This window comes from Penicillium cinerascens (assembly GCF_028974065.1).
Source record: "Penicillium cinerascens strain IBT 15544 chromosome Unknown contig_16_segment0_segment0, whole genome shotgun sequence".
Lineage (NCBI taxonomy): Eukaryota > Fungi > Ascomycota > Eurotiomycetes > Eurotiales > Aspergillaceae > Penicillium > Penicillium cinerascens.
This window is the reverse complement of record NW_026695286.1, coordinates 2,001,022-2,026,117: the sequence shown is the minus strand read 5'-3', so window position 1 is coordinate 2,026,117 and position 25,096 is coordinate 2,001,022. Positions and strand designations below refer to the sequence as shown.

General features: G+C 53.1%; 11 protein-coding genes across 11 annotated transcripts; 4 read left to right on the top strand and 7 right to left on the bottom strand.

Moving 5' to 3' along the window:
* Window positions 1–17: 17 nt before the first annotated feature.
* N7498_000735 (Sec1 family protein) lies at window positions 18–2,490 on the top strand (the record flags this gene model as incomplete). The annotated part of the gene is made up of 7 exons (XM_058447798.1): window positions 18–51; window positions 119–156; window positions 217–304; window positions 367–513; window positions 570–772; window positions 831–1,297; window positions 1,356–2,490. The coding sequence occupies 7 exons, from the start codon at window positions 18–20 to the stop codon at window positions 2,488–2,490; spliced, it is 2,112 nt and encodes a 703-aa protein (XP_058313209.1).
* A 278-nt stretch (window positions 2,491–2,768) lies between these two features.
* On the bottom strand, window positions 2,769–3,524 carry N7498_000734 (putative G-patch domain protein; the record flags this gene model as incomplete). Its single annotated transcript, XM_058447797.1, has 1 exon — window positions 2,769–3,524. One exon carries the CDS (start codon window positions 3,522–3,524, stop codon window positions 2,769–2,771), a length of 756 nt encoding a protein of 251 aa, XP_058313208.1.
* A 131-nt stretch (window positions 3,525–3,655) lies between these two features.
* Window positions 3,656–4,936, top strand: N7498_000733 (putative oxidoreductase; the record flags this gene model as incomplete). The annotated part of the gene is made up of 2 exons (XM_058447796.1): window positions 3,656–3,832; window positions 3,881–4,936. 2 exons carry the CDS (start codon window positions 3,656–3,658, stop codon window positions 4,934–4,936), a joined length of 1,233 nt encoding a protein of 410 aa, XP_058313207.1.
* Window positions 4,937–5,196: 260 nt separating this feature from the next.
* N7498_000732 (NAD-dependent epimerase/dehydratase family protein) lies at window positions 5,197–6,494 on the bottom strand (the record flags this gene model as incomplete). Its single annotated transcript, XM_058447795.1, has 4 exons — window positions 5,197–5,591; window positions 5,651–6,107; window positions 6,168–6,402; window positions 6,466–6,494. 4 exons carry the CDS (start codon window positions 6,492–6,494, stop codon window positions 5,197–5,199), a joined length of 1,116 nt encoding a protein of 371 aa, XP_058313206.1.
* A 1,111-nt stretch (window positions 6,495–7,605) lies between these two features.
* On the bottom strand, window positions 7,606–10,167 carry N7498_000731 (deadenylation-dependent mRNA-decapping factor PAT1; the record flags this gene model as incomplete). Its single annotated transcript, XM_058447794.1, has 3 exons — window positions 7,606–7,729; window positions 7,786–9,972; window positions 10,034–10,167. The coding sequence occupies 3 exons, from the start codon at window positions 10,165–10,167 to the stop codon at window positions 7,606–7,608; spliced, it is 2,445 nt and encodes an 814-aa protein (XP_058313205.1).
* A 707-nt stretch (window positions 10,168–10,874) lies between these two features.
* On the top strand, window positions 10,875–12,205 carry N7498_000730 (glycosyltransferase family 15 protein; the record flags this gene model as incomplete). Its single annotated transcript, XM_058447793.1, has 4 exons — window positions 10,875–10,919; window positions 10,991–11,743; window positions 11,799–12,087; window positions 12,141–12,205. The coding sequence occupies 4 exons, from the start codon at window positions 10,875–10,877 to the stop codon at window positions 12,203–12,205; spliced, it is 1,152 nt and encodes a 383-aa protein (XP_058313204.1).
* A 668-nt stretch (window positions 12,206–12,873) lies between these two features.
* On the bottom strand, window positions 12,874–13,582 carry N7498_000729 (mitochondrial 37S ribosomal protein uS12m; the record flags this gene model as incomplete). Its single annotated transcript, XM_058447792.1, has 2 exons — window positions 12,874–12,991; window positions 13,052–13,582. The coding sequence occupies 2 exons, from the start codon at window positions 13,580–13,582 to the stop codon at window positions 12,926–12,928; spliced, it is 597 nt and encodes a 198-aa protein (XP_058313203.1). The 3' UTR covers window positions 12,874–12,925.
* A 269-nt stretch (window positions 13,583–13,851) lies between these two features.
* N7498_000728 (proteasome maturation protein) lies at window positions 13,852–14,588 on the top strand (the record flags this gene model as incomplete). The annotated part of the gene is made up of 3 exons (XM_058447791.1): window positions 13,852–13,854; window positions 14,016–14,451; window positions 14,521–14,588. The coding sequence occupies 3 exons, from the start codon at window positions 13,852–13,854 to the stop codon at window positions 14,586–14,588; spliced, it is 507 nt and encodes a 168-aa protein (XP_058313202.1).
* An 880-nt stretch (window positions 14,589–15,468) lies between these two features.
* On the bottom strand, window positions 15,469–16,401 carry N7498_000727 (uncharacterized protein; the record flags this gene model as incomplete). The annotated part of the gene is made up of 3 exons (XM_058447790.1): window positions 15,469–15,626; window positions 15,688–15,771; window positions 15,843–16,401. 3 exons carry the CDS (start codon window positions 16,399–16,401, stop codon window positions 15,469–15,471), a joined length of 801 nt encoding a protein of 266 aa, XP_058313201.1.
* A 1,428-nt stretch (window positions 16,402–17,829) lies between these two features.
* erg8 (phosphomevalonate kinase) lies at window positions 17,830–19,349 on the bottom strand (the record flags this gene model as incomplete). The annotated part of the gene is made up of 2 exons (XM_058447789.1): window positions 17,830–18,937; window positions 18,994–19,349. 2 exons carry the CDS (start codon window positions 19,347–19,349, stop codon window positions 17,830–17,832), a joined length of 1,464 nt encoding a protein of 487 aa, XP_058313200.1.
* Window positions 19,350–20,999: 1,650 nt separating this feature from the next.
* On the bottom strand, window positions 21,000–22,178 carry N7498_000725 (class I SAM-dependent methyltransferase; the record flags this gene model as incomplete). The annotated part of the gene is made up of 1 exon (XM_058447788.1): window positions 21,000–22,178. One exon carries the CDS (start codon window positions 22,176–22,178, stop codon window positions 21,000–21,002), a length of 1,179 nt encoding a protein of 392 aa, XP_058313199.1.
* Window positions 22,179–25,096: the final 2,918 nt, after the last annotated feature.

Below are 25,096 nucleotides of genomic sequence, written 5' to 3'. Positions count from 1 at the left end.
CCCCGTGGCCCGCCACCATGGGCTCCTCAATAATCAACATCCAACGCGACAGTACGTGGCGCATCGGTGCCGGACCCTTTTAGGAGTGGATTGGCTGACATTTTACCCTCGCTCACAGTTATCCTCAATACAATCCGACATGCTGGCGGTAACGAGGTGGGTTGCGCCCCCGGTCCCTCTCGGCGGCGGGCACTGACGATAGCTCCCCCTGTACAGTGGAAAGTCTTGGTGGTGGACGAACAGAGCAGGAAATTGATCAATTCCGCCATGAAAGAAGAAGAGATCCTCAACTTGAATGTCTCCAGTGAGCTCTTCTCCGGGCCACGGGCACTGGACAGCCTGCTAACAATCACTGTCACCCCGCAGATGTCGAACAGATCGAGCAGCGACGGATGTCCAATCCGGATATGGACGCTCTATATATTCTCTCGCCGGAGTCATGGATCGTCGACTGTCTGATGGCTGACTTTGAAGTCGGACGGTACAGGAAGGCAATCTTGGTTTGGACCTCTTGTCAGTGGCGGCTACACCCTGGGCCTTGGTGGAGCGGTTAGGCTGACGGTTACTAGTCCTCGACCAGCAGCAGCGTGCACGGATTGACCGATCTCAAATGGCACGCGAACGCATCGCGGACTTCAGGATTATGAACATTAACTTCTACCCCAGAGAGTCACGCGTGGTTACTTTCCGTGATCCATGGAGCTTCCCGGTTCTCTTCCATCCAGGCTGCAACCATCTAATCAAGAAGCATCTTCAAGATCTTGCCCAAAAGGTATGCTATCTTGTCTATTCATGCCTCTCGTGGAATTCAGAGTTAACTATTGTCCAAGGTTGTCTCACTCTGTGCCAGTTTGGGCGAATATCCCGTCATCCGATATTACCGGCCGCGATCCCCAACCCATGAAGCCGGTGTCCTCTCCTCCCATCTGGCACGATTTATCCAATCCGAGCTAGACCAATTCGCACAATTTCAGCGGGACTTCCCACCTCCGTCCAACCGCCCTCGGGGAGTATTGTTTGTGGTGGACCGTTCTATGGATATATTCGCGCCTCTTCTCCATGAATTTACATATCAGGCCATGGTGCATGATCTACTACCAATCAAGGATGGAGATAAGGTCACCTACAAGACGAGGGTCAACGAGGGTAAACCGAATGAGGAGGTGAAGGATATGGAGCTGGGCGAGCATGACAAGATTTGGGTGGACTACCGACATATGCATATGAAAGATGTGCTTGGTAAATTGGCTGATGATTTTGCCAAATTTAGAAAAGCAAACTCCCAGTTTGCTGATGAGTAAGAGAACCTGTTCATCATTAATCACAACAGGCCTAGCTAACGTTGTTACTCGCAGCAACGACAAAACCAACGTTAACACGATCAAGGACATGCTGGCAGGTCTGACCGAGTTCACAGAGGGTAAAGATGCATACACACTGCACTTAAACATGGCAGAGGAATGCATGAAGCTCTTCCAAACTCGCAAGCTGTTGGAAGTGAGCTCTATTGAGCAATCGTTCGCCACGGGCCTCGATGAGAACTACAAGAAAGCCAAGAACCTGGCCGCCCAGCTGGTCCAGTTGCTTGACGATGAGTCCGTCTTGCCTCAAGACCGTCTTCGACTACTACTCCTGTACATCCTGTACCGTGGAGGCTTGCTAGGCGGTGACATTCGCAAACTCATGTCCCACGCACAACTCCCTGGACAAGACGGGAATGTCATTGCCAATCTTGACCTTCTCGGTGCGCGGGTAGAGAAGCCTCTAAAGGACGAAAAGCCCCCAGTGAAACCGCTTTTCAACAAGAAAGCTCCAGCCCCCGAGACCGAGGAGCTCAGTCTCTCCCGATACGACATTGGTCTGAAACAGATGCTGGAGGAACAAATCCGGGGCACCCTGGACCCGACAGTCTTCCCATTCACCAGGCCTCATACCGAAACTGACGGCGGAATGGCTGCCCAAGAGATGATCACGCAGCAGGCATCTCTGCGCAGCGCCAAACCCACCTGGGCACGCACTCGATCCACCGACCAGCCAAAGCAGCGCCTGATCGTCTTCATGGCTGGAGGCGCCACTCCCTCCGAGGCGCGTACCTGCTATGAAATCTCCCAGAGTTACGGCCGCGACGTCTTCCTGGCCACAACTCACATGACGACTCCCGGACTCTTTATGCGCCAACTTGGCGACCTCAGCATTGACAAGCGCCGTCTGGATATCCCGGCCGAGCGACCTAAGCCCAGTGCTCCGGCACATCTATTCGAGCGTGAAGCGCCACCTGCTCCCACCCCTCAGCCACAGAAGAAGCCCATTTCCACAGCACACTTGAACCCACCCGCGCCTCCAGAGGCACTAATGGCCAACATGAACTTGGGGTCGAACGGCTCGAACCCGGCGTTGGCGTCGTCGGGAGGGAAGTTGCTCAAGAAAGACAAGGAGAAGAAGGACAAGGACAAGAAAGATAAGGAAAAGAAGTACCGGTTCTTCAAGTAGAGGTCAACCACATGCCTCTTTCATTTCCTTGTCTCCTGTGCAATGTATCTATCTCCATTCAGCGCCGTTGTGATACCATTTTTTTCATTATCTTGATCTTGGTCAGTTCGGTTCCGGGCATTTCTTATGGCTGCTGGGTTTCTCTACGTTTGGGAGCGGAAGATCATAGTACAGAGGACTTGCGAATAACGTACTGCACAGAAATAAAATCCATATCTTGCTCTTCATGTATGTTGGGTATCTCGTAAAAGCACGCTAATCGCTAGGTCTAAAAATAATCAAGCATCTTCGCCGAGATACTTCAGCACTTCATCGTTCTGGAAAAACATGTTCCTCAACTTGTCACCCCGCTTCCTCGCCTCGTCGGCGCCTTTTCGTGCTTGCTTCGCATTCAGCTTCTGTACTTTCTTCGGTGGTGGCGGTGGGGCCGGTAATCGATCTCCGTCTTTGTCTAGCCCTGACCCTAACCCGGCTTTGTCATTTTTGATCCGGCCTTTGAGTGGTTCTCGAATGCCTTCTCTGCCAGGTGCACCGAGACCAAGCCGGCTGTCTGGGTCCCAGCCGTAGGTGGATAGGTATCGCAGACCTGTGCGGGCGCGGTCAAGGTGTGATGGGGGATGGGAATGGTTCAGGCAGACTTGGTGTGCAAGAGAGGCCTCGTGTGGACGTGTTGCTGGCGTATCTGAGTCGATGCCTGGTTCGGAGAGTGGGAGATTGCATATCTCGCAGTTATTGCTTGGAGGTGGAGGGATTGCTTCGGATGTAGGTGGTGCAGACTGTGTCGTACGAGGAGGCGGCGACCGCTCCCTTGAAGTACTGGTCGATGTACTCGAACCATCTCTCTTGGCGTCTGTCTTGAGAACAATTGAGAGGTAGGTGTTCGCGATACTCGTACTGGGAGTAGAAGACGGTCTGGCGGTCGTCCTCAACTCATGTTCCGTGGAGCGCACAAAAGGCACACGTTTTCGACGGATGCCAGCGCCAAAGACACGCTGGTCTTCCAACGGCAGGAAATAGTCCTCGTCGTCCGACATCGTTGCCAAGTGGAGGGTAAAAAGAGACGTGCGGAAGATGTGGTGGCAATCGGCGATAAGATAACGCGATAGCCCTTTGGAACAGCTCGACTTCTTTCCCTTCTTGTCCCCAATTCGCCCCCCCTCACACAATGCCCATCCCAATTATCATCAAGGGATTCCAGGAGGGCGTTGAGGCCATCCCATTCGCATGGCCGGTGCTTCGTGTCGCACCATGGCTTCTCATCGTCGCCGCACTGAAGTACTACTTCGGCGGAGCCCGGAACACCTCCGAGCGGCTGATGCATTCCAAAGTGGTGATGGTGACGGTGCGTTAATCTCTCCTCTGATCAAGTATCAATACTGACTCCCTACAGGGCGGCACATCGGGCATTGGATCGCAAGTAGTCCAAGAACTCGCCGCTCGCGGCGCCCAAGTCATCCTTCTCAGCAAACAACCACCCTCCGACCTCTTCCTCGTCGAGTACATTGACGACCTCCGCCGCACCACAAAAAACAACCTCATCTACGCCGAACAAGTAGACCTAACATCCCTGCATTCAGTGCGCACCTTCGCCACCAAATGGATCGACAATGCCCCTCCCCGCCGCCTCGACGCCGTCATCATGTGTGGCGGCATCGCTCTCCCATCCAACGCACGCACCACGACACCCGACGGCATCGACGAGGAATGGCAGGTCAACTACCTCGCCAACTTCCACCTGCTAAGCATTTTGAGTCCCGCACTCCGTGTACAACCCGCACACCGCGACGTGCGAGTCATTTTCACGACGTGTTCCAGCTACATCGGAGCCAAATTCGACCTTGATACGGTAAAGAGAGGGCTCGCTACGTCGAAGAAGAAGAAGAATGCCGCACAGACGAAGAATATCTACGCCATGAGCAAATTCGCTCTCATGGTCTTTGCCCAGTCCTTCCAGCGCCATCTGACCGCTTATCAACGGCCGGACGGACTACCAAACTGCGCGCGCGTCATCGTCGTCGACCCCGGTACCTCCCGAACACCTGGGACCCGGCGCTGGCTGACAGGCGGATCGCTGTGGGGATTACTCCTGTACCTTCTCACGTGGCCGATCTGGTGGCTGGTTCTGAAATCGCCTCAGCAGGGTGCGCAGAGTATCTTGTACGCGGCGATGGAGGGGAACTACGGGCGGGGTCAGGGTGGGTGGATGATCAAGGAGTGCCGTGAGGTGGACTATGCGCGGCAGGATGTGCGGGATGAGGACGTTGGGAAGAGGCTTTGGGAGTTTAGTGAGAAGCAGGTTGAGGAGGCGGAGAAGGAGGGGGCTGTGAAGAGGGCGTTGGAGAAGAAGGAGAAGGAGACCGAAAAAGAGAAGAAGGAGAGGAAGGAGACTTCTTCTGAGAAGACGCAGAGTGCTGGGTCGAGGAGAAATCGGAAGAATAAGGCATAGATTAGATGTGGTTGGGTTTATAGAGTCGTTACGATCCTCGCATGGCACCTGGGCAGTTTTATAGATACTTCACCTCTTATGGACATCATTCGTGTAGGTAGCTAGCCATTGAGATGGTCTGTTTACGCTCGTACGACCGTGTATAAAAGTTCAAAATCCATGAGAAAGGAAATTCGTCTCAAATGTATACTACCAATAAATAATCTATGTCCACAATCCCCAAACCTTTTAATCTCAGCCAGTCAGGTCAAAAGCAAAATTTACTTCTTCAGCTGAGCCAGTAGCTCCGCCGGGGGCTGCTGGCGGTAGCCCTCGGGGTTGTTCTCAGTCCAGAGCCAGAGGTCCTCGCAGGCCTGCTCGAGGGTACGCTTGGGGGTCCAGCCGAGCTCCTTGGTGGCACGGGTAGCGTTGGCAGTCAGGTTGAGAACGTCACCGGCACGGCGGGGAGCAACCTCGTAGGGGAGGTCGCGGCCGACAGCGGCGCTGAAGGCGCGGATCATCTCGTAGACGGTGCTGCCCTTGCCGGTACCCAGGTTCCAGGCGCGGACACCGGGGTTATTGGCGCGCAGGTAGTTCAGAGCCTTCAAGTGACCGTCGGCCAGGTCGAGGATGTGGATGTAGTCACGGATGGCGGTGCCATCGTGGGAGGCGTAGTCTGTTGGTAGTTAGTTTGGGGGAGGTTCTTGGCGATTTGGGTGATAATGGGAAACATACCGTCACCGAAGACCATCAGCTTCTCGCGCTTGCCGGTGGCGACCTGGGCAAGCAGAGGAAGCAGGTTGTAGGGGACACCCTGGGGGTCCTCACCCATGATGCCGGAGGGGTGGGCACCAGCGGGGTTGAAGTAACGGAGCAGGGCACCGTTCCACTTCTTGGCCTCGGCCTCGTTACCGGCCTTGATGGCGTTGTTGCGCTGAGCGTTGATCACGTCGGTGATGGCGGTCTCAACGGCGAACTTGGTGTTGCCGTAGGGGTTGGTGGGGCCCAGAGGGCACTCCTCGGGGATGGGGATCATGTTGGGGAAGCGGGTGGCATCGCCGTAGACAGTAGCGGAGCTGGAGAAAACAATGTTGGTTACGTTGTGGCGGACCATCGAGCGCAGAAGGTTGATGGTGCCGTAGACGTTGACCATGTAGTAGTCCAGGGGCTTCTCGCCGGACTCGCCGACAGCCTAATCAATACAACGTCAGCACCTCCATCAATCGCGCAGGGAAATCAAAAAAAGCCATACCTTGAGGGCAGCGAAGTGGATAACGCTGTCAATGTCGGGGTGAGCCTCGAACACCTTGTCGAAGTCCTTCTCGTTGGTGACATCGAGCTGAACGAACTCGGCCTTCTTGCCGCAGATCATTTCAATGCGGTTCAGAGCCTCGACTGAGGAGTTGTACAGGTTGTCAGCAACGACGACCTTGTAGCCAGCCTCCAGCAGAGCGAGGGTGGTGAACGAGCCAATGTAGCCCGTGCCACTGCGGGTGAGGTTAGTGTCGGGATCACAATGGCATAGGAGCTTTTTAACTTGGGAGACTTACCCAGCAACAAGAACAGAACCGGCAGACATGATTGCGATAAATCAAAGAATTGAGGGAGAGTGAATTGGGGAATTGGAGGGGAAGAGAAATGGAAGGAGGGGCAGCATTTAAGGGGAAATTCAAGGTGGGGGGAGAGACCGGCCGCTCTCGTCGTTTATCCTTCTTCCCCATTACGCGGCACTGCCCGTTGCGTCGGCCATTTATGTTGGACATCCCCGTTGCACCCGACCCGTTGGACATTGTACGATGGAATTGGGCTCTTGAATACCTTCTCTTTTGCGATTGCTGTCCAGTCTATTCAATTGGCCCTGTGAGTGCCCGGTTGTGCTGACCGGCTTGTTTCCTCCGCGTAGATCGATGATCGTCCCTGGCGGTGTACGAGTCGGCACGAAAATAACCAGGGACGAACGGGCAGCGCACAGATAAGCGCATAATTATCCGCCTGCACTTGGCCCCGGGTTACTCGTGAGATGCTTTTGGATTTTGACCACTTTTCGCCAGACGGGCTCTCAACCCGTCCATCAAGACGAAACCCCCGGTTCATCTCAGCGGCGGGTCCGAGTCCACTCTGTTGCGTCGAATTAGAAGCTCGGCCTGGCCCATCGCCCCGGCTCAGGGTCCAATGTCGGGCTTCCACTGCCGATGCGGTGATGTGATGTGGCTTCAACGTGTACATTCAACGATACTAAACGAGAAGATATGTGAACATCGGATACTACCTCCTCTTCATCCAGCTGCAAAAATAATCATCATAAACTAGAAACGGCCTATCCATATCTCTGGTCGTGAGCAAAACAGAACGACGATGAAATTGGTATGGGGAGAAATAATGAACAAATGCTCCAAGGGCGGATTACATTGTGTGCCCTGTAGAAACTTTTGGCTCCTGTCGGTGTCTTCCAGCTCTGCGTGGAGCGCCCCCCAAACACAGCCCCGAAGGGCACGCCAGCATGCGTTTCTGCAAACTGCGCGGTGCATTCGATATCAATGCAATTAATGCCTCAAAGGATCAAGAGCCCCGGTCGAGTACCCGGCCCGGCTCGGGTTCATTCACGGAGCGGCGGGCATTCGTGAGCCGGATCAATGTGCCAATGAGCACGTAATATCAGACATCAAAAAACCATGGACGGTTCTGCAGATTTAACCAAGCAGCTCCACGTCCAATCCGATGGCCCGCATGAACAGGTTGACGTTGCCCAGTCGCTGGCTGGACATGTCTGCAGGGAGGCTCTTGCTATAGCCGACGGTTTCCATCACGCGGTCCCTGAGGAGAAGAGTTAGCACGTTTAATTCTAGAAAACGACGGAGGTTGGAACTTACTTGACAGCAATCACCAGACGCTGCTGCTGTTCGGGGCTAGCGCCAATACCTACGGCGGCAAGGAACTGCCACACGTACATGTCATCACCCGAGTTGATCGAGCCGGGGAAGATGTCGGCCAAGACGGGCTCCAGAGTGTCGAAGAGCACGTTGAACTTCTCAACCCACTGCTGCCAGTCACGCTCGGGGGCCTGGCCAGCCTCCTTGACAAGCTCGGCACGACTCAGGAGCATGGTCAGAATGCCCAGTCCGACCTTGGTACGGGCGACACTCTGCACGTGGGTCTGCGCAATGACCAGGCCCAGGAGACCGATGATAATGTTGAAGGGTGCCTCATTCACATACTGCAACAAGCTGGGCATGACGGCCAGCGAGAACAGGTCAATAGCTTCCCGAACGGCCAAGGAGGGCTGGGCTTCACCGGGGATGGACTGTGCGAGACGCACCACGTCCAAGCTGTCCAGGTGCACGACGATCATGGTAAGGATAGTCACACGCTGTTCCTGGTCGATGTGGCGGAAGATGCGCGGGATGGCTTTCTTGCCCTTGGGGTGGGACAGGAAGGCGATGAAGGGGTGTGGTGTGGTCGAGTTGGGAACGATCGGCTCCATAACCTTGAGCGCTTTCCAGAGCTTCTGATTAAGCGACTGGAGCTTCTGTCGCCATTCCATATGTTCCTGGATCGCGTCCGCGTCGCCCTCCTCCGGTGGTGGCGGCATCGTGCGCTCCATGTCCTCCATGGACATCAGGGCACTGTATACACGCTCGATGTTTGTGAGAATGGATTTGCGGTCGCTCAGGCTCAGGTCCGATTGCACCTTCTTCGGACGAGGCCCTTCCGAGCTGTCGGGTCGCTTGATGTTGAGCATAGGCTTCGGCGCCTTGGCGTTGCTGAACGAGATCTTGCCCAGGCTACCCTCAATAATGAGTTGCTTGTTCTTGGGTTTGGCCTTGGCGGCCTCGACAGCACGCTGAACCTGCTGCTGCATCCGCTGCATGTGGTTGTCCGCGCCCTGGAGGGGGTGCCGGTGTCGATTCCCACCGAGACGATTTCCGGTCTGGAGCAAGTACGTCTGGGCGAAGTGGCCGAGGGGCTGGTGGGGGTGCTGGCGGGGCGCTCCCCGAATCTGGCTGTAGACCTGATAGTAGAAGTCCTCCGCCAACACAGCCTCCGGATCGGAGTCTGCCACGTTACCGGCCGCGGCCACCAATTGCTGCAGCTGAATGCGTGTGATAAAGTTCTTGTCCTGGGGCGTCATCAAGCCATTGCCCCGTGAGAGGAGGAAGATTTTGTGGTTGCGCTTGGCCCGCTTCGCGTCCTCAACCAGGTAAGTATTGCGTTGCTCCTCGGTCAGGTGCATGAGCTGTTGCGGGTTGGTGATTACCGGCAGGCCATTGTTCGGAGCGCGGCTGCTCGGTGGCGGTGGCGGCTGCTGTTGCATATTCTGCGGTCGTTGCCCCTGAGGCGGGCCGGCATGACGAGGGCCCTGGGGTGGCATGTTCTGCGGAGGAAGATTATTCTGCAAGAATGGGGCACCAGGGGGCATAGCAGGACCAGGCCCGCCATATAGCTCCGGCATCCCCGGGGGTGGATGTGGCATGCCGCCTTTCTCAAGCTGCGCCTGCAACTCCGGGGGCAGTTGGGGGAAGCCATCAGGAAGCGTCGGGAAATGTTGAGGATGGCGTTGATACAGGTCGGCCATGGACTGGGGGATCTGCTGTGGGGGCAATCCTCCAATAGGCTGGCCGCGGTGGCGCATCTGTGCCTCGATGGCCTCGACTTCCTCCAAGCTCATTATCTTCCGACTCGGTGCCGGGGCCGGGGCTGGAGCGGGGGTCGGTTCAGCCTTCTGAGTCCAGACGCTCGATTTGGCTTGCAGGTCGGGGATATATCCAGGTTCAGAATACTTCTCGTAGCCCGTGCGCCTAGAAGTCGACTCCGCGGGGACTGCTGTGGCCGGAGCAGCTCTCTGGGCAGGTGCCGGTGCGGCCTGGGGGTTTTGCAAGCTGTAGCGAACCTGCTCCTCTCCAATGACATCAGCCACACCAGCAGTCCTTCCAAAGAAATCGAAGTCTCTGCCGACGGGTGCGGTCTCTCCACCGCCGCCGAAGGTGTCATCGTTGAACTCGTCCTGATCGTCATCGAGCTGGTCGCCAAGGCCGTCGTAGGTATCCTCGAAGTCAACGCTAGGTGAATTATCAGCACGTCATTCAAGTGCCATCATCAATTTTGAAGGGGAGAGCTCACGCGTCACCATCCACGAACTTATCAGCCAAAGCGACTTGCGCGAAGGGATCCGAGTTCTCGAAGAAACCCTTGGGAGCTCCAGGGCCGCGGCCGCGATCCCTGGGCAGGGTGGTATCGAAGCCAAAGAAAGACATGCCTCTTTGGTCGAATAGAGGGGAAGGGAGGAATGGGGAGTAAAGTGGAAGGATGGTGGGGGGGATGAGGAGCGAGTCGGATGGAGCGAACGAAGTTCTGGAGTGTGTCGGCCTCAGGCACGAACACACCATGCCAAGTGTTGATCCAATGCGTGCACTCTTTGGATTGTGAGTCAACTCCACGAGGGGACATCTGAAACAAATGTCATATCAATTTGACCTGTCCGGTGATTTCTATACATCGCCAACATTTTAATTCTTCGGTGTTGATCGCCACTACACTGTGTCCAAAAAGCCAAGACATCTGAGGTACTACCAATGGGGCATTGACGACACCTGTAATCTCCCTTTTGATCTCCTCGATCGACACGGCAGGGAATAGACCTTTGCATCATCGCTCAAATCACGAAATCTGAGAGGCCAACCTTGGAGACACTCGAGAATTTCTCTCACCAAGTTCCCCTGAGAATTCGGAGAAGTCTCGAACCAGTGAAACGCACGGCTGAAAGCGGTTGTCGCCATTGTCTTGCGTGGCTTTCAGTCCCTTCTTTTTCCCTCCACTTCTCATCCTCAACGGTCTTTTTTCTCATTTTCGCGGATGTCTTTCTCGCTATAACGTGGACTGGCCTCAATCCTGCAGGTTTTTTTTAACCCCTGTCGCTCGCTAGCCCCGCCTCATAAGCAATAACTTTCTCCCACCCGCCACGATGTCCTCCGCGCGATATACCCGCTATCTGGTGGTCGCCCTCGTGGTAAGGCTTGACTTCTTCTGGGGATCGTTTTTCGACTCTCCGGTGATCGCGACACCGCTAACAACCTCCAGGGCCTGACCTTTTTCTACTTCATCTCCCGATCCTCCCTCCAGATCCCCAGCACCGCCTCATTCCCCAATCCTTCTCCCTCATACGAAGACTTCAAGGCGCAAAAGCTACAGTCTTCCGGAAATAATAGTAGCGAGCGGGTGAATGCCACTTTTGTCACCCTCGCCCGCAACAGCGATATCTGGGAAATCGCCAAGTCCATCCGCACGGTGGAAGACCGATTCAACCGCAACTACAACTACGACTGGGTATTCCTGAACGACGCCGACTTTGACGATGATTTTAAGAAGCTTACTACGTCACTGGTGTCTGGCACCACCCACTACGGCCGGATTCCCAAGGCCCATTGGTCCTACCCCGAGTGGATCGACGAGGACAAGGCGAAGGAAGCGCGCGATGAGATGGATCGCAAGAAGATCATCTACGGAGGCTCCGAGAGTTATCGCCACATGTGCCGCTACGAGTCTGGATTCTTCTTCCGTCATCCGCTGATGTTGAACTACGAGTACTACTGGCGTGTCGAGCCCAGCATCGAGCTTTTCTGTGATATCGGCACTGATCCCTTCCGCTTCATGAAGGAAAACGACAAGAAATACAGCTTCGTCATCAGTCTGTACGAGTACTACGAGACTATACCTACGCTGTGGGATAGTGTGAAGAAGTTCATGAGCAACCACCCCGAGCACATCCCCAAAGGAAACGCTATGGACTTCATCAGCGAGGACGGTGGCGAGTCCTACAACAAGTGCCACTTCGTATGTGCCCATCAAAATCTTCACACAATTATTCAGAGAACTAACTTTCTCCCAGTGGTCCAACTTTGAGATTGGCAGCCTGGAATGGTTGCGCTCCAAGGAGTACATCGACTACTTCTCTTCCCTGGACCAGGATGGCGGTTTCTTCTACGAGCGCTGGGGTGACGCACCCGTCCACTCCATTGCCGCTGCCATCTTGCTGAAGAAGGAGCAAATCCACTTCTTCAACGAGATTGCCTACTACCACGTGCCATTCACACACTGCCCGACCGACGAGCAGACGAGGCTGGACCTCCGTTGCCACTGCCAGCCGGACGAGAACTTCGACTGGAAGGGCTATTCTTGTAAGTTTACAAAACATCTTGCCCTAAAAATGCATCTTCTAATCTTGCATCAGGCACCAATCGATGGTTCAAAGTGAACGACATGGAGAAGCCCTACGGCTGGGATCAGAACGATTGACTTCTTGCGCTCGGACAATTTGGCATCATTCTGCTTTTTGTTGGCGTAGTCGTCCTGCTCGTGAGCCAAAGTGTTCGGGCCTATCTATTCCTCCGGATATACTTCGTCATCAACTATCTAGTTGATCTTGGGAGCCGTTTCCGCGGCGGTCACAGGTACCGCTCAGTGAGGGAAAAGTGAGTTCTTCATTCCATCTATTTTGGGTTAAGAACAGTCCCTTTCATGATGTGTCAAGTTCCAAAAACACTTGACTTCTTTTTAATTTATTTTTTTTTACGGTTCATTCTCCATACGCGGCAAATTGACCTTTGATGCCTGCCTTGTTTTACTATGTCGATTCGCCAGCGTTTCTATTCATTGCCCGCTGAGAAATGTTGGTTGCATGGTTTATCGGAGTACAAGAGAATCACGACGAGCAGCTATTTTGTTCTATCTCTATTTTCCAAGCACGATGAATGCTTTTGGCTACTTTTTCTCTAGAAGAAAGGCAAAGAAATTTCAAAAAATAAGTTTTAGCCAAAGCAGGGTAGCCAGTTGATTTCGTAATGGTACATGCAATTCCAATAAATGAGAATGTCGCCCATATTGCACAAATACAAAGTAAGAAAAGAAAAAGATAAAGTATGCCTTGTACACTCAGCCCCTCGGCCTCGAGGCGGACTCAACAACGCCGGCCTCAATACATCCACTCTTCATCAAACCAATTCAGTTTGATTGGACTTAGTTACCCTTGGGCTTCTTCGTTCCGTACTTTGAGCGGGAGGTAACACGGCTTCCAACACCACCCTAAACACAGATTAGCAAATGGCCTCAAAACAGACAGTTCGGAAAAGTCCCTGAACATACCAAATCCATCGCACCACGAACCAAGTGGTACTTGACACCAGGACAATCCTGAGCTCTGCCACCACGCACCTGAACCACACTATGCTGCTGAATATTGTGGCCCTCGCCGGGAATGATGGTGGTAACGACCTTGCCCGAACTCAAGCGCACACGAGCAATCTTGCGCTCGCCAGAGTTAGGCTTCTTGGGCTTTGTGATACCGGTCTTGAGACACACGCCCTTCAGCGACGGGTGGTCCTTCAGCGCTGGAGACCGGCCACGCCGCGCGCGCTGGCCCTGGCGGCAGCCGCGTCGAACTTGGTTGTAGGTTGCGCGAATTATGGGGGAACTGGAGAATTGCCGGGACAGGGCGGAGAGGGTGAATGGGGTTTGCGTGCGGAAGACGGGCTTGAAGGTGAAGCGGCTTGGAGTCGGGGTTTGGCGGGTTAGGGTGGACGTCGTCAGGGTGCGGAGGGGGGTTGATGTTGTTGCTGGACGGTGAACGAGGGTCCGCAGGGCCCGGAGGGTCAGGGGCGTCATTAATTGGTGCATTGTGGTATTTCTTCTTGAGGAGTTATCGAGGTGTTGGATGGAGAGACGCGGATTAGAATTGATCTTGTCATGTGATCTGCACATGCGGTGACTGTGGTCTACCGAAGGAGCTGGACGCGCTGCTCTCTCTGCCTGACGCTGTCCTCCGCATTTCGGTCATCATCCTCGTTCCTTCTTGTATCTTCTTCTCTTTCGCAGCTGCTCTTGCTTCCGACGATCACTCGTACTCTGCCAAATTGAATACAAGAGCCCGCCTTCATACCGTCATAATGGTACGTTATCAAGCTACGGACCTTGACCTCACCCTCCAGTCAAACCATCTCCGAGTCAATCCGGAATCCCATCTGTCCAATTTCATCCTATACTAGAGCCTAGCTCCAGCTCGCTATCCTCTTACCATTCAGTCTTCGTTCAATTCCACTAACGGCCCCAGTCTCTCCGCATCGCTCCCCCATCTGGTAACCCCAGCTCAACCACCAACACCACCGCCCGCCAAACACAGCTCTCAAAGGGCGCCCCCTCAGCGCCCGGTCTCCCCGATACCCTCCGTAACAAGATCACCCTCCCCGCCACCGCAACGGCCTCATCTACCAACATCCCAGCCTTGAATGACATCCCCTCCTCGACGCACCCGCTGGAGGCTCGCCTGCTCGCTTGGCGCGCAACCCAAGATGCAATGAAGATGGAGTCCCTACGTCGGGCATACGGCATTGCCGAGCCCGTCCGCCGTGGCATGGAGCTGAAGATTGTCCGTGATGGCACATTCCGACCCGCCGTGCTGGGCGGCATGAAGGGTGGCAATGTCCACGAGGATATTCTTGTGCTTGGAGGTCGCGATTCGGAGGTCAGCTGGGAGGATATCTTCCCCGGTATGTCATATCTTTTTCTACGCTGCTGGCTCGGTTATTTGGATGTGAGCTGACTTTATCTTTCTTCAGGCGACGAGTTCCGGGAACCGCCTACCTTCCACGACGAGATGGAGAAGAGGCTGAAGATGGACTTCTAAGTGATGAATCTCGTTCGATGTTTGAATTGCTCGTTTTTCTCTTTTTCCCTCGGTCGACATGTGCAACTAGTCTCCTTTCCGCATTTCCTCTATTCCTCACGTCCGATCTCATGTCAACGATAGAGAGATAGATACCAGATCAGCTGCATCGGTCTTCTGTTTGCATCTGTTCATGGCAGAAGCCCACGATGCAGCTGGTCCAATCTCTTCTTCCAATCCATTACTAGACTCCACGTATCGAATAGTATGAAAGATACCCGATACCTGTCAAGACTAAACCCTTCCAAACTCAAAAACTGCGGTCAGAATCAAATATTGGGTTGTATAATAAAGAAGTCTCCAAATAAAGGATAAGAGTAAAAAGCATGTACACTACAAAACAGACCGGCAACCAAACAAGAGACAAATATAAAAAAGTGCGAAAATTGTAGATACACAAGTTCTGAGGCAAGCCATACAGAGAATAGACATTCGAGGAAGAGGGAGAACCAAAAGAAAAGGGATCGGATGGGTATATAGATATCAGAAGGGAGAGGCGGACAAAGAGGCGGGTCGAGATAGAAGGAAACAAGCAGAGATGGCGACACAGGTTAAATAAACAGTCGTGATATCAATGGGTCGAGAGAAAGAAATGAAACGTCCAAACGCCGCTGCCGGAGCGCATGTTCAACAATCAGGAGTCAGGTTTGGCTGCCCTGGGGTAAGGTGATCCTGCATCCAGGCAGGCTTGGTCGAGTAGCCGCGATGTCAGATGGTGGAAGGTGGGGGGTAGATCGTAGAGTAGAAGTGTAATGTCAAGGCTCGAGGTTAGGCTCGCAAGGCGTGAAGGGAACGGTCTGAGGGTCTTGTCGCGGATTCTCGGGTACTTTGGGGGAAACGCTTATAGAATGATGCAGCGACAGCCGGGACTGCGCTCACCGGCTTCGCGTCCTTGGTTGAACTGTGTCTTGGCTCCCTTTGCGTCCTCTTCATCTACCACTTCTTGTGGTTTCACAGTCATATGTACAACGTTGGGAGATTCTCGGCTGAATCTTGAGTCTGTTTTGTTTCGTTAGTACGGGGTGGCGACAAGGGGTTCTTGAGATCATGCAGAACGTACCAGACAGAGGCGACTTGTCATCAAGCAATTTTCCGAAGGAAATCAAACGAATTGAACTCGGAGACGAAGGACGGGTTTCCCAGTCTAAAAGATGACAAGAGGGGATTAGATATCAACTCGCAGCTTGCTCCATAGCTTGCAAGATGTAGACTTACCAGATCGCCACTCTCGCCAGATCAATTCCTTCAATGTATAAACGCTCATGGCAAACGGATCGTAATTCTCGACGTTGACCGACCGCTTCCGCAAGTACTTCCCGTCGATGGTGAACGGATGCCGCGCCCCGGTCGTCAAGAGCAACGTAATAGCCAGCGAAGGCCCGGCGTCCTCAACCTCCTTCCCCTCAAGGTCTGACTGCTCCTCCGAGAGTTCAGCGACCGTCTTGGGTTCTTCGGTATCCATCGAAGGCGGGTCGGTATTCTGGGGCTGCGCGACAACGGGAGTGGAATCGTTCTGGGGAGTAATGGAGGAGCTAGTCGTTGCTGTCACGAGGGCGGCGTTTTCGCCACCGTTTGCGGGGTGGTTCGCGGCACCGACTGGCTGGGCGTTGTCCGATGGGACAGAGGCGGTGTTATCAGATACAGATTCTGAGCTGGCCGGAACGGTCGAGAGTTGTGCGGGTGTTGGTTGCGCAGTCTGGGGAGAACTCGTGGGCCCCGACTCGTGCTCTTTGGACTCGAGCACCCCGGACTCGGCGTTGTCGGTAGAAGACATCTTTGTTGATGCCCCGTTGGCAGGTGGCAATTGACTGACGCCCCTGGGATGGGAACTGGGTATGCTGTCACCGGGGATGGGGCGTTCACAAGATGGGAAGGTGTAGAGAGAGGAGTTGGTCGATCTCGGCTCAGATGTGAGGAGTCAACTACCCGGGGCGCGCGCGGTAGTCTTTCGCTAGCGCGCCGAAGAAGGATGAACTGCGCAGAAAACAGGACAGGGCAATGTAAGAACAAACGAAAGATACGAAAGATCCTAACGAGGCGAGGAGAAAGAGATGCAGCAAAAGTCGGAAAATGAAGGGAAGAAGGAAAGGAGAGATCGGCATGTCAAAAGGTCGCAACGTGAAACTGACAAACAGGCTTGAGAAAAATCCCGCTTCGCCACAAAACTAATTCACAAAATTAATTCACAGGCATACGATAAACTGCTTAATTAGAGCTAGAATCTATTTACTCTATTCTAATTAATTAATGATAGGGGAGATAAAGAAGATCCGGGGAAACCGAGCAAGAACTAGACTCCCAAACCCAGATTGTTTGGCATTCCGCTCAGCCATACCAGAACACGGATCAAGCATTTCATGTCCCAAACTTTCAATTAATTATAATCATTCGATAGGTGAACAGTGTTTCCCGTTCCGTCCCATGCTACCTAGGCTCGTGGAAGCCGAGACCGTGCCCCGATTTGGCCCCCCCGGCCAAATCAGAACACCGACAAACAACTCTCGGTCGCACACTGTGATAGTGTTCAGGTGCCTTATGAGATGAATGGGCTCGTTTATGGCCTAGAACCGGGCTGCATATGCAGGGAAGGTGGAGTGTTGGTAAAAAATGCAGAGGACCGGCTAGGAATACATCGAAAGATGGCCGCACGAGTCTCCTGGATCGTCTGTCACGGTCTCAAAGGCTTGATAAATGCCCGAAAATTTATTGATGATTGAAAGTTGATTTGGCTCCCTACATCATACGGCCAAATGCACTGACAGGAAGGAAAGGAGAGGATAACTATTTGTTACGAACTTGCGATAAGCATCGGACATTAGCGTTCTGGGAATTAGAGCCTGCAAGTCTTATGGCGGGTTCATATGATTATATCAGTCATCTGCACTATGATGGCTTTGCTCAAGATATGTCTATTGAGATACAGGGGTATCCATAGGATCGATGCTCGGTAGAGACGGCAGATATTAATAGATCCGGCCCGTCGGCGTTCAAGCCCGTATTAACAGACTCCGAGAAGGCTCGGCTTCTCAGTCAAGTGAGATATCGGGTTCGTCAATGTTTCAGGGTCTGGGACGCGATTCGTGCGGTTCTTTGGCAGACGGGCCGGAGGCGCAAGGAAGGCGGGGTCCAGAATTCGAGACATGTCGACTTCAAGCTTGGCGGTACGAGTGGCTGTTTTTAGCCAGGATGAGTACTTCCTGATCTAAATCCAGGCGGCATATTGCTCCAGAATCTCGTTCTTCACCCCCTCTGACCCGTGCCGCACACCCAGAAGTCGTACGTTGCCGATCTTCCCTCCGAAGTCATCTTTCACGGCACTCTCGTAGTTGGTGAAACGTTCATTTAGTCGTGCAATGACGGTGGGATCGTCCCGAATAAGTAGCACAATAGCATCGTAGCCACCAGCACCGGGCACCACGCCGCCAATGACACCATCAATCTCGGAGAGGTTGTCCAGCAGCTCTGTCTGCACGCTCGGCTCGATGGGCACACCCGTCCGGCGGGTCATGGTGCGAATAAGGTGGCGTGTACGGCCGATGAGAGTGCGGACATCTGAGAACTCGCCATCTGTATTGGCATCTGGGTGCTGCGCCAGACGCTTAAGCTCCTGTCGTAGCCGTTCGTTGTTGTTTTGCAGGCTGGCCCAGAGAATGTCGGCCTCCTTCTGGTTCTCGCTTCTCCATTGAAGGACCTTCTTGACCATCGAGGGAGTCTGCGAGCCACATTCAACGTCGCACAGGACCATCTGCATCCCACGCGGGAGCTGCATGCCGAAATCGACACATTCGGTATCCCACGGGTGTTCTTGGTCGGCATCCTCAACGACGGCAAACAACCGTTCCTCAAAACCAGGCGTTCCTACGTCACCAACAGATTCCAGGATAGCAGGCGAGAATCGCTTATACAAGCATGATCCGTACACGGCGGCAGCCACGTCGAATCCAGATCCAACCTTACCCTGCGCTGCGCAGTGGGCAGCTTGAGCCAGGTTGTGGAGCTTGTCACGGCCAGCACCAAGGTCGTCCGCTTGCATGGTACGATGGATGACCAGAGATGAAACTAAGGCAGTGACTAGAGCGGCGGATGAACCAAGTCCAGTCTTGTGGGCTTCCTGGAGAGTAACACCGAAATTGACGAATCGTCCACCACGCCCTTGAGATGCAGGGCCTCTTGAGGCTGCTGTCTCAGAGTAGTAGTCGTTGTCAGCCAGGATGGTGACTGAGAGGGAACCAAAATCCTTCGAGTCAGCAACGTAGCTAATGTATGTTAATGCGTAGCTCAGCGAGGTCTCGACGAAAGGGTTCCGGGGACTGCATTTCTGCTGATTAGTTTCCTTTCAGATATATCATTGGGAAGAGAAGCGCACCCATCTCCTTTTTGAACCACCTTAACTCCGCCGCCATTCTCACACCGCTGGATTCCGTATTCCCAGATCGCATCAACGAATTGCGGCGAACGTACAACGACGGTATCATCGGTCTCCTTATCCTCGCCCTCTGGTTGAGTCGGCTGGGTTTCCCCACTCAAGGCAGATTTAGCATCACTTGACCCAGAAGGTCCACGGCGGTGACCCCTTCTGAGCTGTTGAACAACAACATGGATGCGCGCATCGAGGGCGAAAACGGTACCCGTATAGCTGCGATCGAGAACGAGGTAGCCACCGGTCAGGAGGACCTTGCCAGGAGCGGACAGCGCCGTCACGGAAGACGGTTGAGGGGACATGAATATCGATCGTGGGTTTGTGGAGGGAAGGCGGGGAGAGATTGGGATATTTATCAAGGTGAGCCCCGCGGGGTCGAGTCAAGGCGGGAGGTGCGATGGCTCGGGTAGGTGGAATAGGATGAATGCGGGGAGCGTAGTCAAGACTGCGAAGGCGTGCGCATGCAGCGTTGGAGGGTGTCGAGGGAACGGGCAGAGGGCGGGCATCGTCGGCCGAAGCGTGTATCCAATTTTCCTAAAGGGGGCTAACGTGCCGAGCCCATCGTTGCACCGCATGCCCTAAAGCACCGTCATCTGCAAGTGATGGTCTGGATTTGCTCGGGTAACAATATACTGGACCTTGATTTGTTCGCTGTTTGGCGTAGTTGGTTCCATCCGGTTTTATTGCATGTTAGGCACTAGGAGAGCCTGCCGCACACAGATCGAGAACCATAACATCTACGACCCGATCGGTGATCTCGATATGTTTCTAGTTTTTAGATGAATGTCAACCCATGTTAACCTCACCAACATACTTATGAACAAACATACCAAAAAAAGTTCATCGGAACTTGAAAAATGTCCTATGCCCACGGGCATGACTTCTTTACTCAGGCATCCTATGCTCGGGTTTAACTCAAGGTGGGAAACAAGGGCACAAAAGGCACTCTTTCCGAATATTTAAGTAGAGGATGCGAAAATTGATTTCCACTCTACAATATTAGATTGATTACCTCAACGATAACGAACTGGGATGTCGCCTTGTAGCACAACCCCTAAGACTAGGACGGCGACAACGGTGGAAATATATCAAGTTATCCCGCAAGAGTGTACTGATTAAGTGGCACACTTAGAGCCATGGGTTTTCTAGCAACGGTCTAGAATTCTGGTCAGAACCAATTCGGCCATTGGCAAGAGTCATGACTTCAAGGTTCCTCGTTTAGCAACGGTTAATACGAGAGCGAAGAAGGTTCAATGGGGCGGAATTTGATTATGGTTGAGAGAACAGTTAAGGCCTGCAGATCACATCAAGTTGGTTGTGTAGTGTAATGGTCATCACTGCGGATTCTGATTCCGCCGATCCCGGTTCGATCCCGGGCACGACCTTCCAATGTTTCATTTTTTGAACCTTTGAAGACTATCGCAAGATAATATACAATTTTTCTAGCTTTTCTGAACAATTGATGGCCTGGTTTTATCCATATAATCAACCGTTTTTTTGCTGGTCGAACGATCGGCACATAAGGTTTAGAGCCGCAACTAAACTTACGGATCTAGCACACCGAACTTTGGAAGTCTATTTTAATCGTCATGCATTCGTTACGGCAGAACTAATTATCATTAAAATCATCAATGCTATACGAAATTATATGCAATTCTGCTGACATTGATATTCCAAATGAAAAACTCCAGACACTGTTTCAACAATAAAGATCAAGATCGCGGAAACCCAAACAAAGCAGCCGTGAACTCCCGAGTCCTCTAAGGTTTCAATTACTATATAGGGTATTTGTATTGTCTGACCGACACTGTCGGTCTGAAGTTGCAAATGCGCGCAGGATGGGCGGAGTCGTCGATGAGTCTTTTGCGACGATTTCGCCATGCCATTTCTCCCTAGCTCACACACCTCTTCATTTGAAAGGCGGCATCAAAAGGGAATAACCTGCTCACAAATTATGCGCTGGGCTTCTGTGCAATGATGCTATAGCTTGTGGTGGCCAGGCGCATGTTATCCATCTTGACGAACGCTTGACCGTCCAGGCACAGGCGGTTGATCAAGGTCTTGAAGTGACGGGGCAGGACGTGCAGTTTGACGAGGGCGAGGATGACCTGGCGCAGGGTGCGGAAGTAAAGGTCGACGGTGTCGATCAGGGGAGCCTGCAAGCCGTCGATACTGGCATTCTCGGAGAGTACGATCTCGAAGCCGCAGTCGGTCAGCGCCTTCTCCAAACTCTCCTGGGTGGGGGTGCCGACGGCACCGATCAACGGCTTGACGCGACGCATGAGCTCGGCATGTTCGGGGTTTGTAGGCTCATAAGCGGGCAGGCTGATCCAGTCCAGCAGCGAGATCTTAGCGCCGGGCTTGACCACCCGGAAAACCTCACTGAACAGAGCGGGGAGGTCCTTGCATAGACTCAGGGCTTGGATCTGATAGAAGGCGTCGAAGCTCTCGTTGGCGAACGGAAGTGGGAGGTTGTTGAAATCTTGGACGACGAAGCTGTTCTGGAGGCCGCGCTCTTCGTTGAAGGTCTTCGCTTGGGCGATCTGATTGGGGTCGATGTTGAGGCCGGTGACTTGGGCGCCCGAGTATTGCGCCATGTGAGCCGCTACTCGCCCGCGACCGCAGCCGAGATCCAGAACCTTATCCCCAGCAGAGAGACCAATGTTTTGAGCAATTGATCGCTCGTAGAGGATCTGATTCTCCAGGACACTGGCCTTGCGACTCATCCATGGGGGAATGTACATTTTTTCGACGTCACCGAGGGCGCACAGGTGGTTCAACACTCCGTAGTATGATTTCAAACAGTCGCCGACCTTCTCCTGATAGTTAGGGCCTAACACCTTGGTCATTTGCTGCTCGTCGGACCAATCAAGGTTGTAAATGACGTATGACGCCATAAAGTCGTCGACCTCCTTGGGCGTCAAATTGGCAAGGTATCGGAAGGAGGTCCAGAAACTCTTCCACCTCTTCGGGGATGCAGAGTTGTCGAGATCCTTTCCATTCTTTCCCAGCGCCGTCGCAAACAGCTTCTGCTTCTGCTCCGCAATCTCATCGAGGGAGCTGTCACTTTCAGAGCCGCGTCCAGTGCGCCCAGGATGGTGTGGCGTCTCCACCAGCGTTTGTGAGACCATTATGACGCGAGAAAGCTTCAGAACAGAGCTATGTATCTGAGGAAACTATGGGGAGGGTATTTGTAGGAGGAAAGAAGCTGCGAGGAGAGATGCAAATGCTGTGTATGCGCCGTTTCCCACCGCAACAGGCGGACTCAGCTGCAATTTATAAGCAGCGCGCTACGAGATTCCTTTTACTCCCCGATCCCTAAAGATCATTCGCCAAGACGAGCCCATGAGCGGTCAAGTAGCCACATTAGTGGATTGTCACCACGCCTGAAAGCTCATTCCGGGTAGCTCGGCAGTCGCGCCGAATGGTAGATGCCCGAACGAGGTAAAACCGCACTTCCCTTTGCCATCCGGATAACCAGAGATACTCTCTTGAAGGTTCCCATCAGCTTCATACTCTACGCAACCCGGTGGTCATTTCCGGTGGAGCGTTCTACGAGTACGACGCGGTCAGGTACGGATGACGCGGGAAAGGGTCCTGCAAGGAAATGAGTATCGTCATGGGGGCGACGATCTAGACCCACTTTTCTTACTTCCTTTTTGACGATGAATACTCTTTCTCGACTGTAGGATACACGTGGTAATATTAATTCATGGTGCACTGGCACATCATCATACATGAGACCGCGGAGTGAAATGCAACATTTAAACGCCGGGCCCCTGCGGTGCTCCGGGGATCTACCTACTACACTTCTTACATTAGTTCACTGACAAATGAAGCTCTAACCCCTCTTCGTTTGAGTCACATTCGATCCCCGTGTCTGGAAGCGAATTATTAATTGTGGCGTTTTCCCCCTGTATAGTTTGATACCACGGAGCGATTCTAGAGCGGGAAGAGCGCTGGAAGTATCGGAAGCTGCTTCGAGAAGTTTTAATTTCTTGATTTAAAAAATAGAAAAAAAAAATTAAAAATTACCTCTAACCCCAAAATAGTCTATGTGGCCATGGCTCCGGGAGTGGGCCATGGGTCGGCTTTCGGAGCGAACTATCACGATACTGTAGAGTCTGGACTGAGTACGGATAATGCGTGAGGGACTTTGCCTTTTGAGTCCATTCGGTACTAGTCACCAGGGGACCCACGGACCCACTTATAGATCCCGTCAGAACGGTAGGGCACTTTGGCCCGAAACTCGGAGCCCGACGACTTCCCGTATATCCGGGACCGGTCACGTGTATACCTAAACGAGTATCATTCTCCTACATATTAGTCGCTAGGGCGCCTTGGTAGTGGTTTTAAATGACCGGCGCCGAAGACGATTCGGATATCGGCGGAGCGTGCTGTGTCGTCGGAGATACTTGGCAATGCTTCCTTAGGATCAGTGTAACTCCGCTGCTATTAATTTGAACCACCTAGCTGGTTCGGTGCTGCTAATTTACACCGACACGCAGTGGTACGTGTTAAAGGTAACAATGTGGTGATTCGTACGGAGTGCGAGTGGATCAAGACAGACTCGGGTTTTGTACTCGGTCGAATTGATTTCCAGGAGAAAAGTTGTAACTCGGCGTTACTAATCGCCGGGTAAGATCAGCGATGTTGGTTCGACATCACCGGTGATGCAAGCCACGGCGCGCGGGGTGGAGTCCAGGCCGGACGGTCCACAAAAAATTCGAACCTGCATATCAGTACTCTATCAGTACTCTGTGCACCAAGCGATGATGAAATTCTGGAGGGGCCTTTTTCCCGGTAGGGCCTCGTGCGGGTACCCACTGAGGTACCCGAGGCATAACGTTCTATATAAATCGACCTGAGTCATACCATTTCCAGCACATGGAGAATCTTTTGGGCCAGAGAGACCCGCGGGATTTTCCAGCTCGACATAGCCCTCATCTACGACGGAGGTAATAATCGGATGGCGGCCGTTGAGACCCTTTGATTTATAGGTCCAAAAAAAATGCCCCCTTGGCAGGCACGGACCTGCATTTGGAACCGACACCAGAACCGGATTTACATCGCATGAATGGCCATCGAACAGCGAGTGATCGTCGACAGAGACTCGTACAGGACCTTGAGTCATTCCCGCGTTTTGGGAATTGGAACGCACTGTTCCGAAGGATTCAACACACCGTGCAGGATGACCTTATCGAAACGGGAATCTGATAACGAGCGAACCAAACAAGTGAATGAGAGAGAACGGTAGTACATAATGGGTGCCACCGCCCGGGGGATCTCAGCGGAGACCTTGCGGGAAAGTTGGGAGGGGTGCGATTTGTTTCGCGAAGCCCGCCCCTCCCCCGCGATGATCGGGTTGAGAGGCGTGGCCCAAGTGCAGACACGGGACATGGATATCGATCGACGTGTATCCGAGCATCCTGTTTTTGTCTATTACGGCAGGCCCTGTTCTGACGTCAGATAGTCAATCCTTGTACTTTGCGTTTCGCTTCGTGTTCGAGTGGATATCGTGAAAAGTACATGTACGGTACTCTTTGCGGGATCCTGAGGGCTGCCACAAGGAAAATATCCGTGGTCATGTCTGCATTTTAGGGAATCCGCATATAGCATCGGCGGTCACCGTGATCACTGATCTCTCCGCATGGGCTTCGGTAAGACTCGAATTATCCAGCACTGACATCAGAAGCCTCATCCTTGGCGGATATTGACCAAGGGTCGAACCTGGAATCCCATTGCGGTCACGTGATAATAATAAGCTGCCTGAGGCCACAAACACCGCCCGTCCTTGGCACGCTTCGTCCATTTCAACGTCTCTTGGCAATCATCGACTACATCTACACGTCTTATCCCTACTCTCATACTCTCTCGATAACTTTCGTGAGAATAATGTCACATTTCGACCAACTTGGGAGAAACAACCTTTAGAAAGGTTGGGATTAGATCTCCCACGAATGCTGACACCAAGGAAACCCTAGAATGCTACGACCCTCGTATTTCCTCGGAGTCAAGAGTCAACCTCCGGATCGCCGTTATCCCCTTG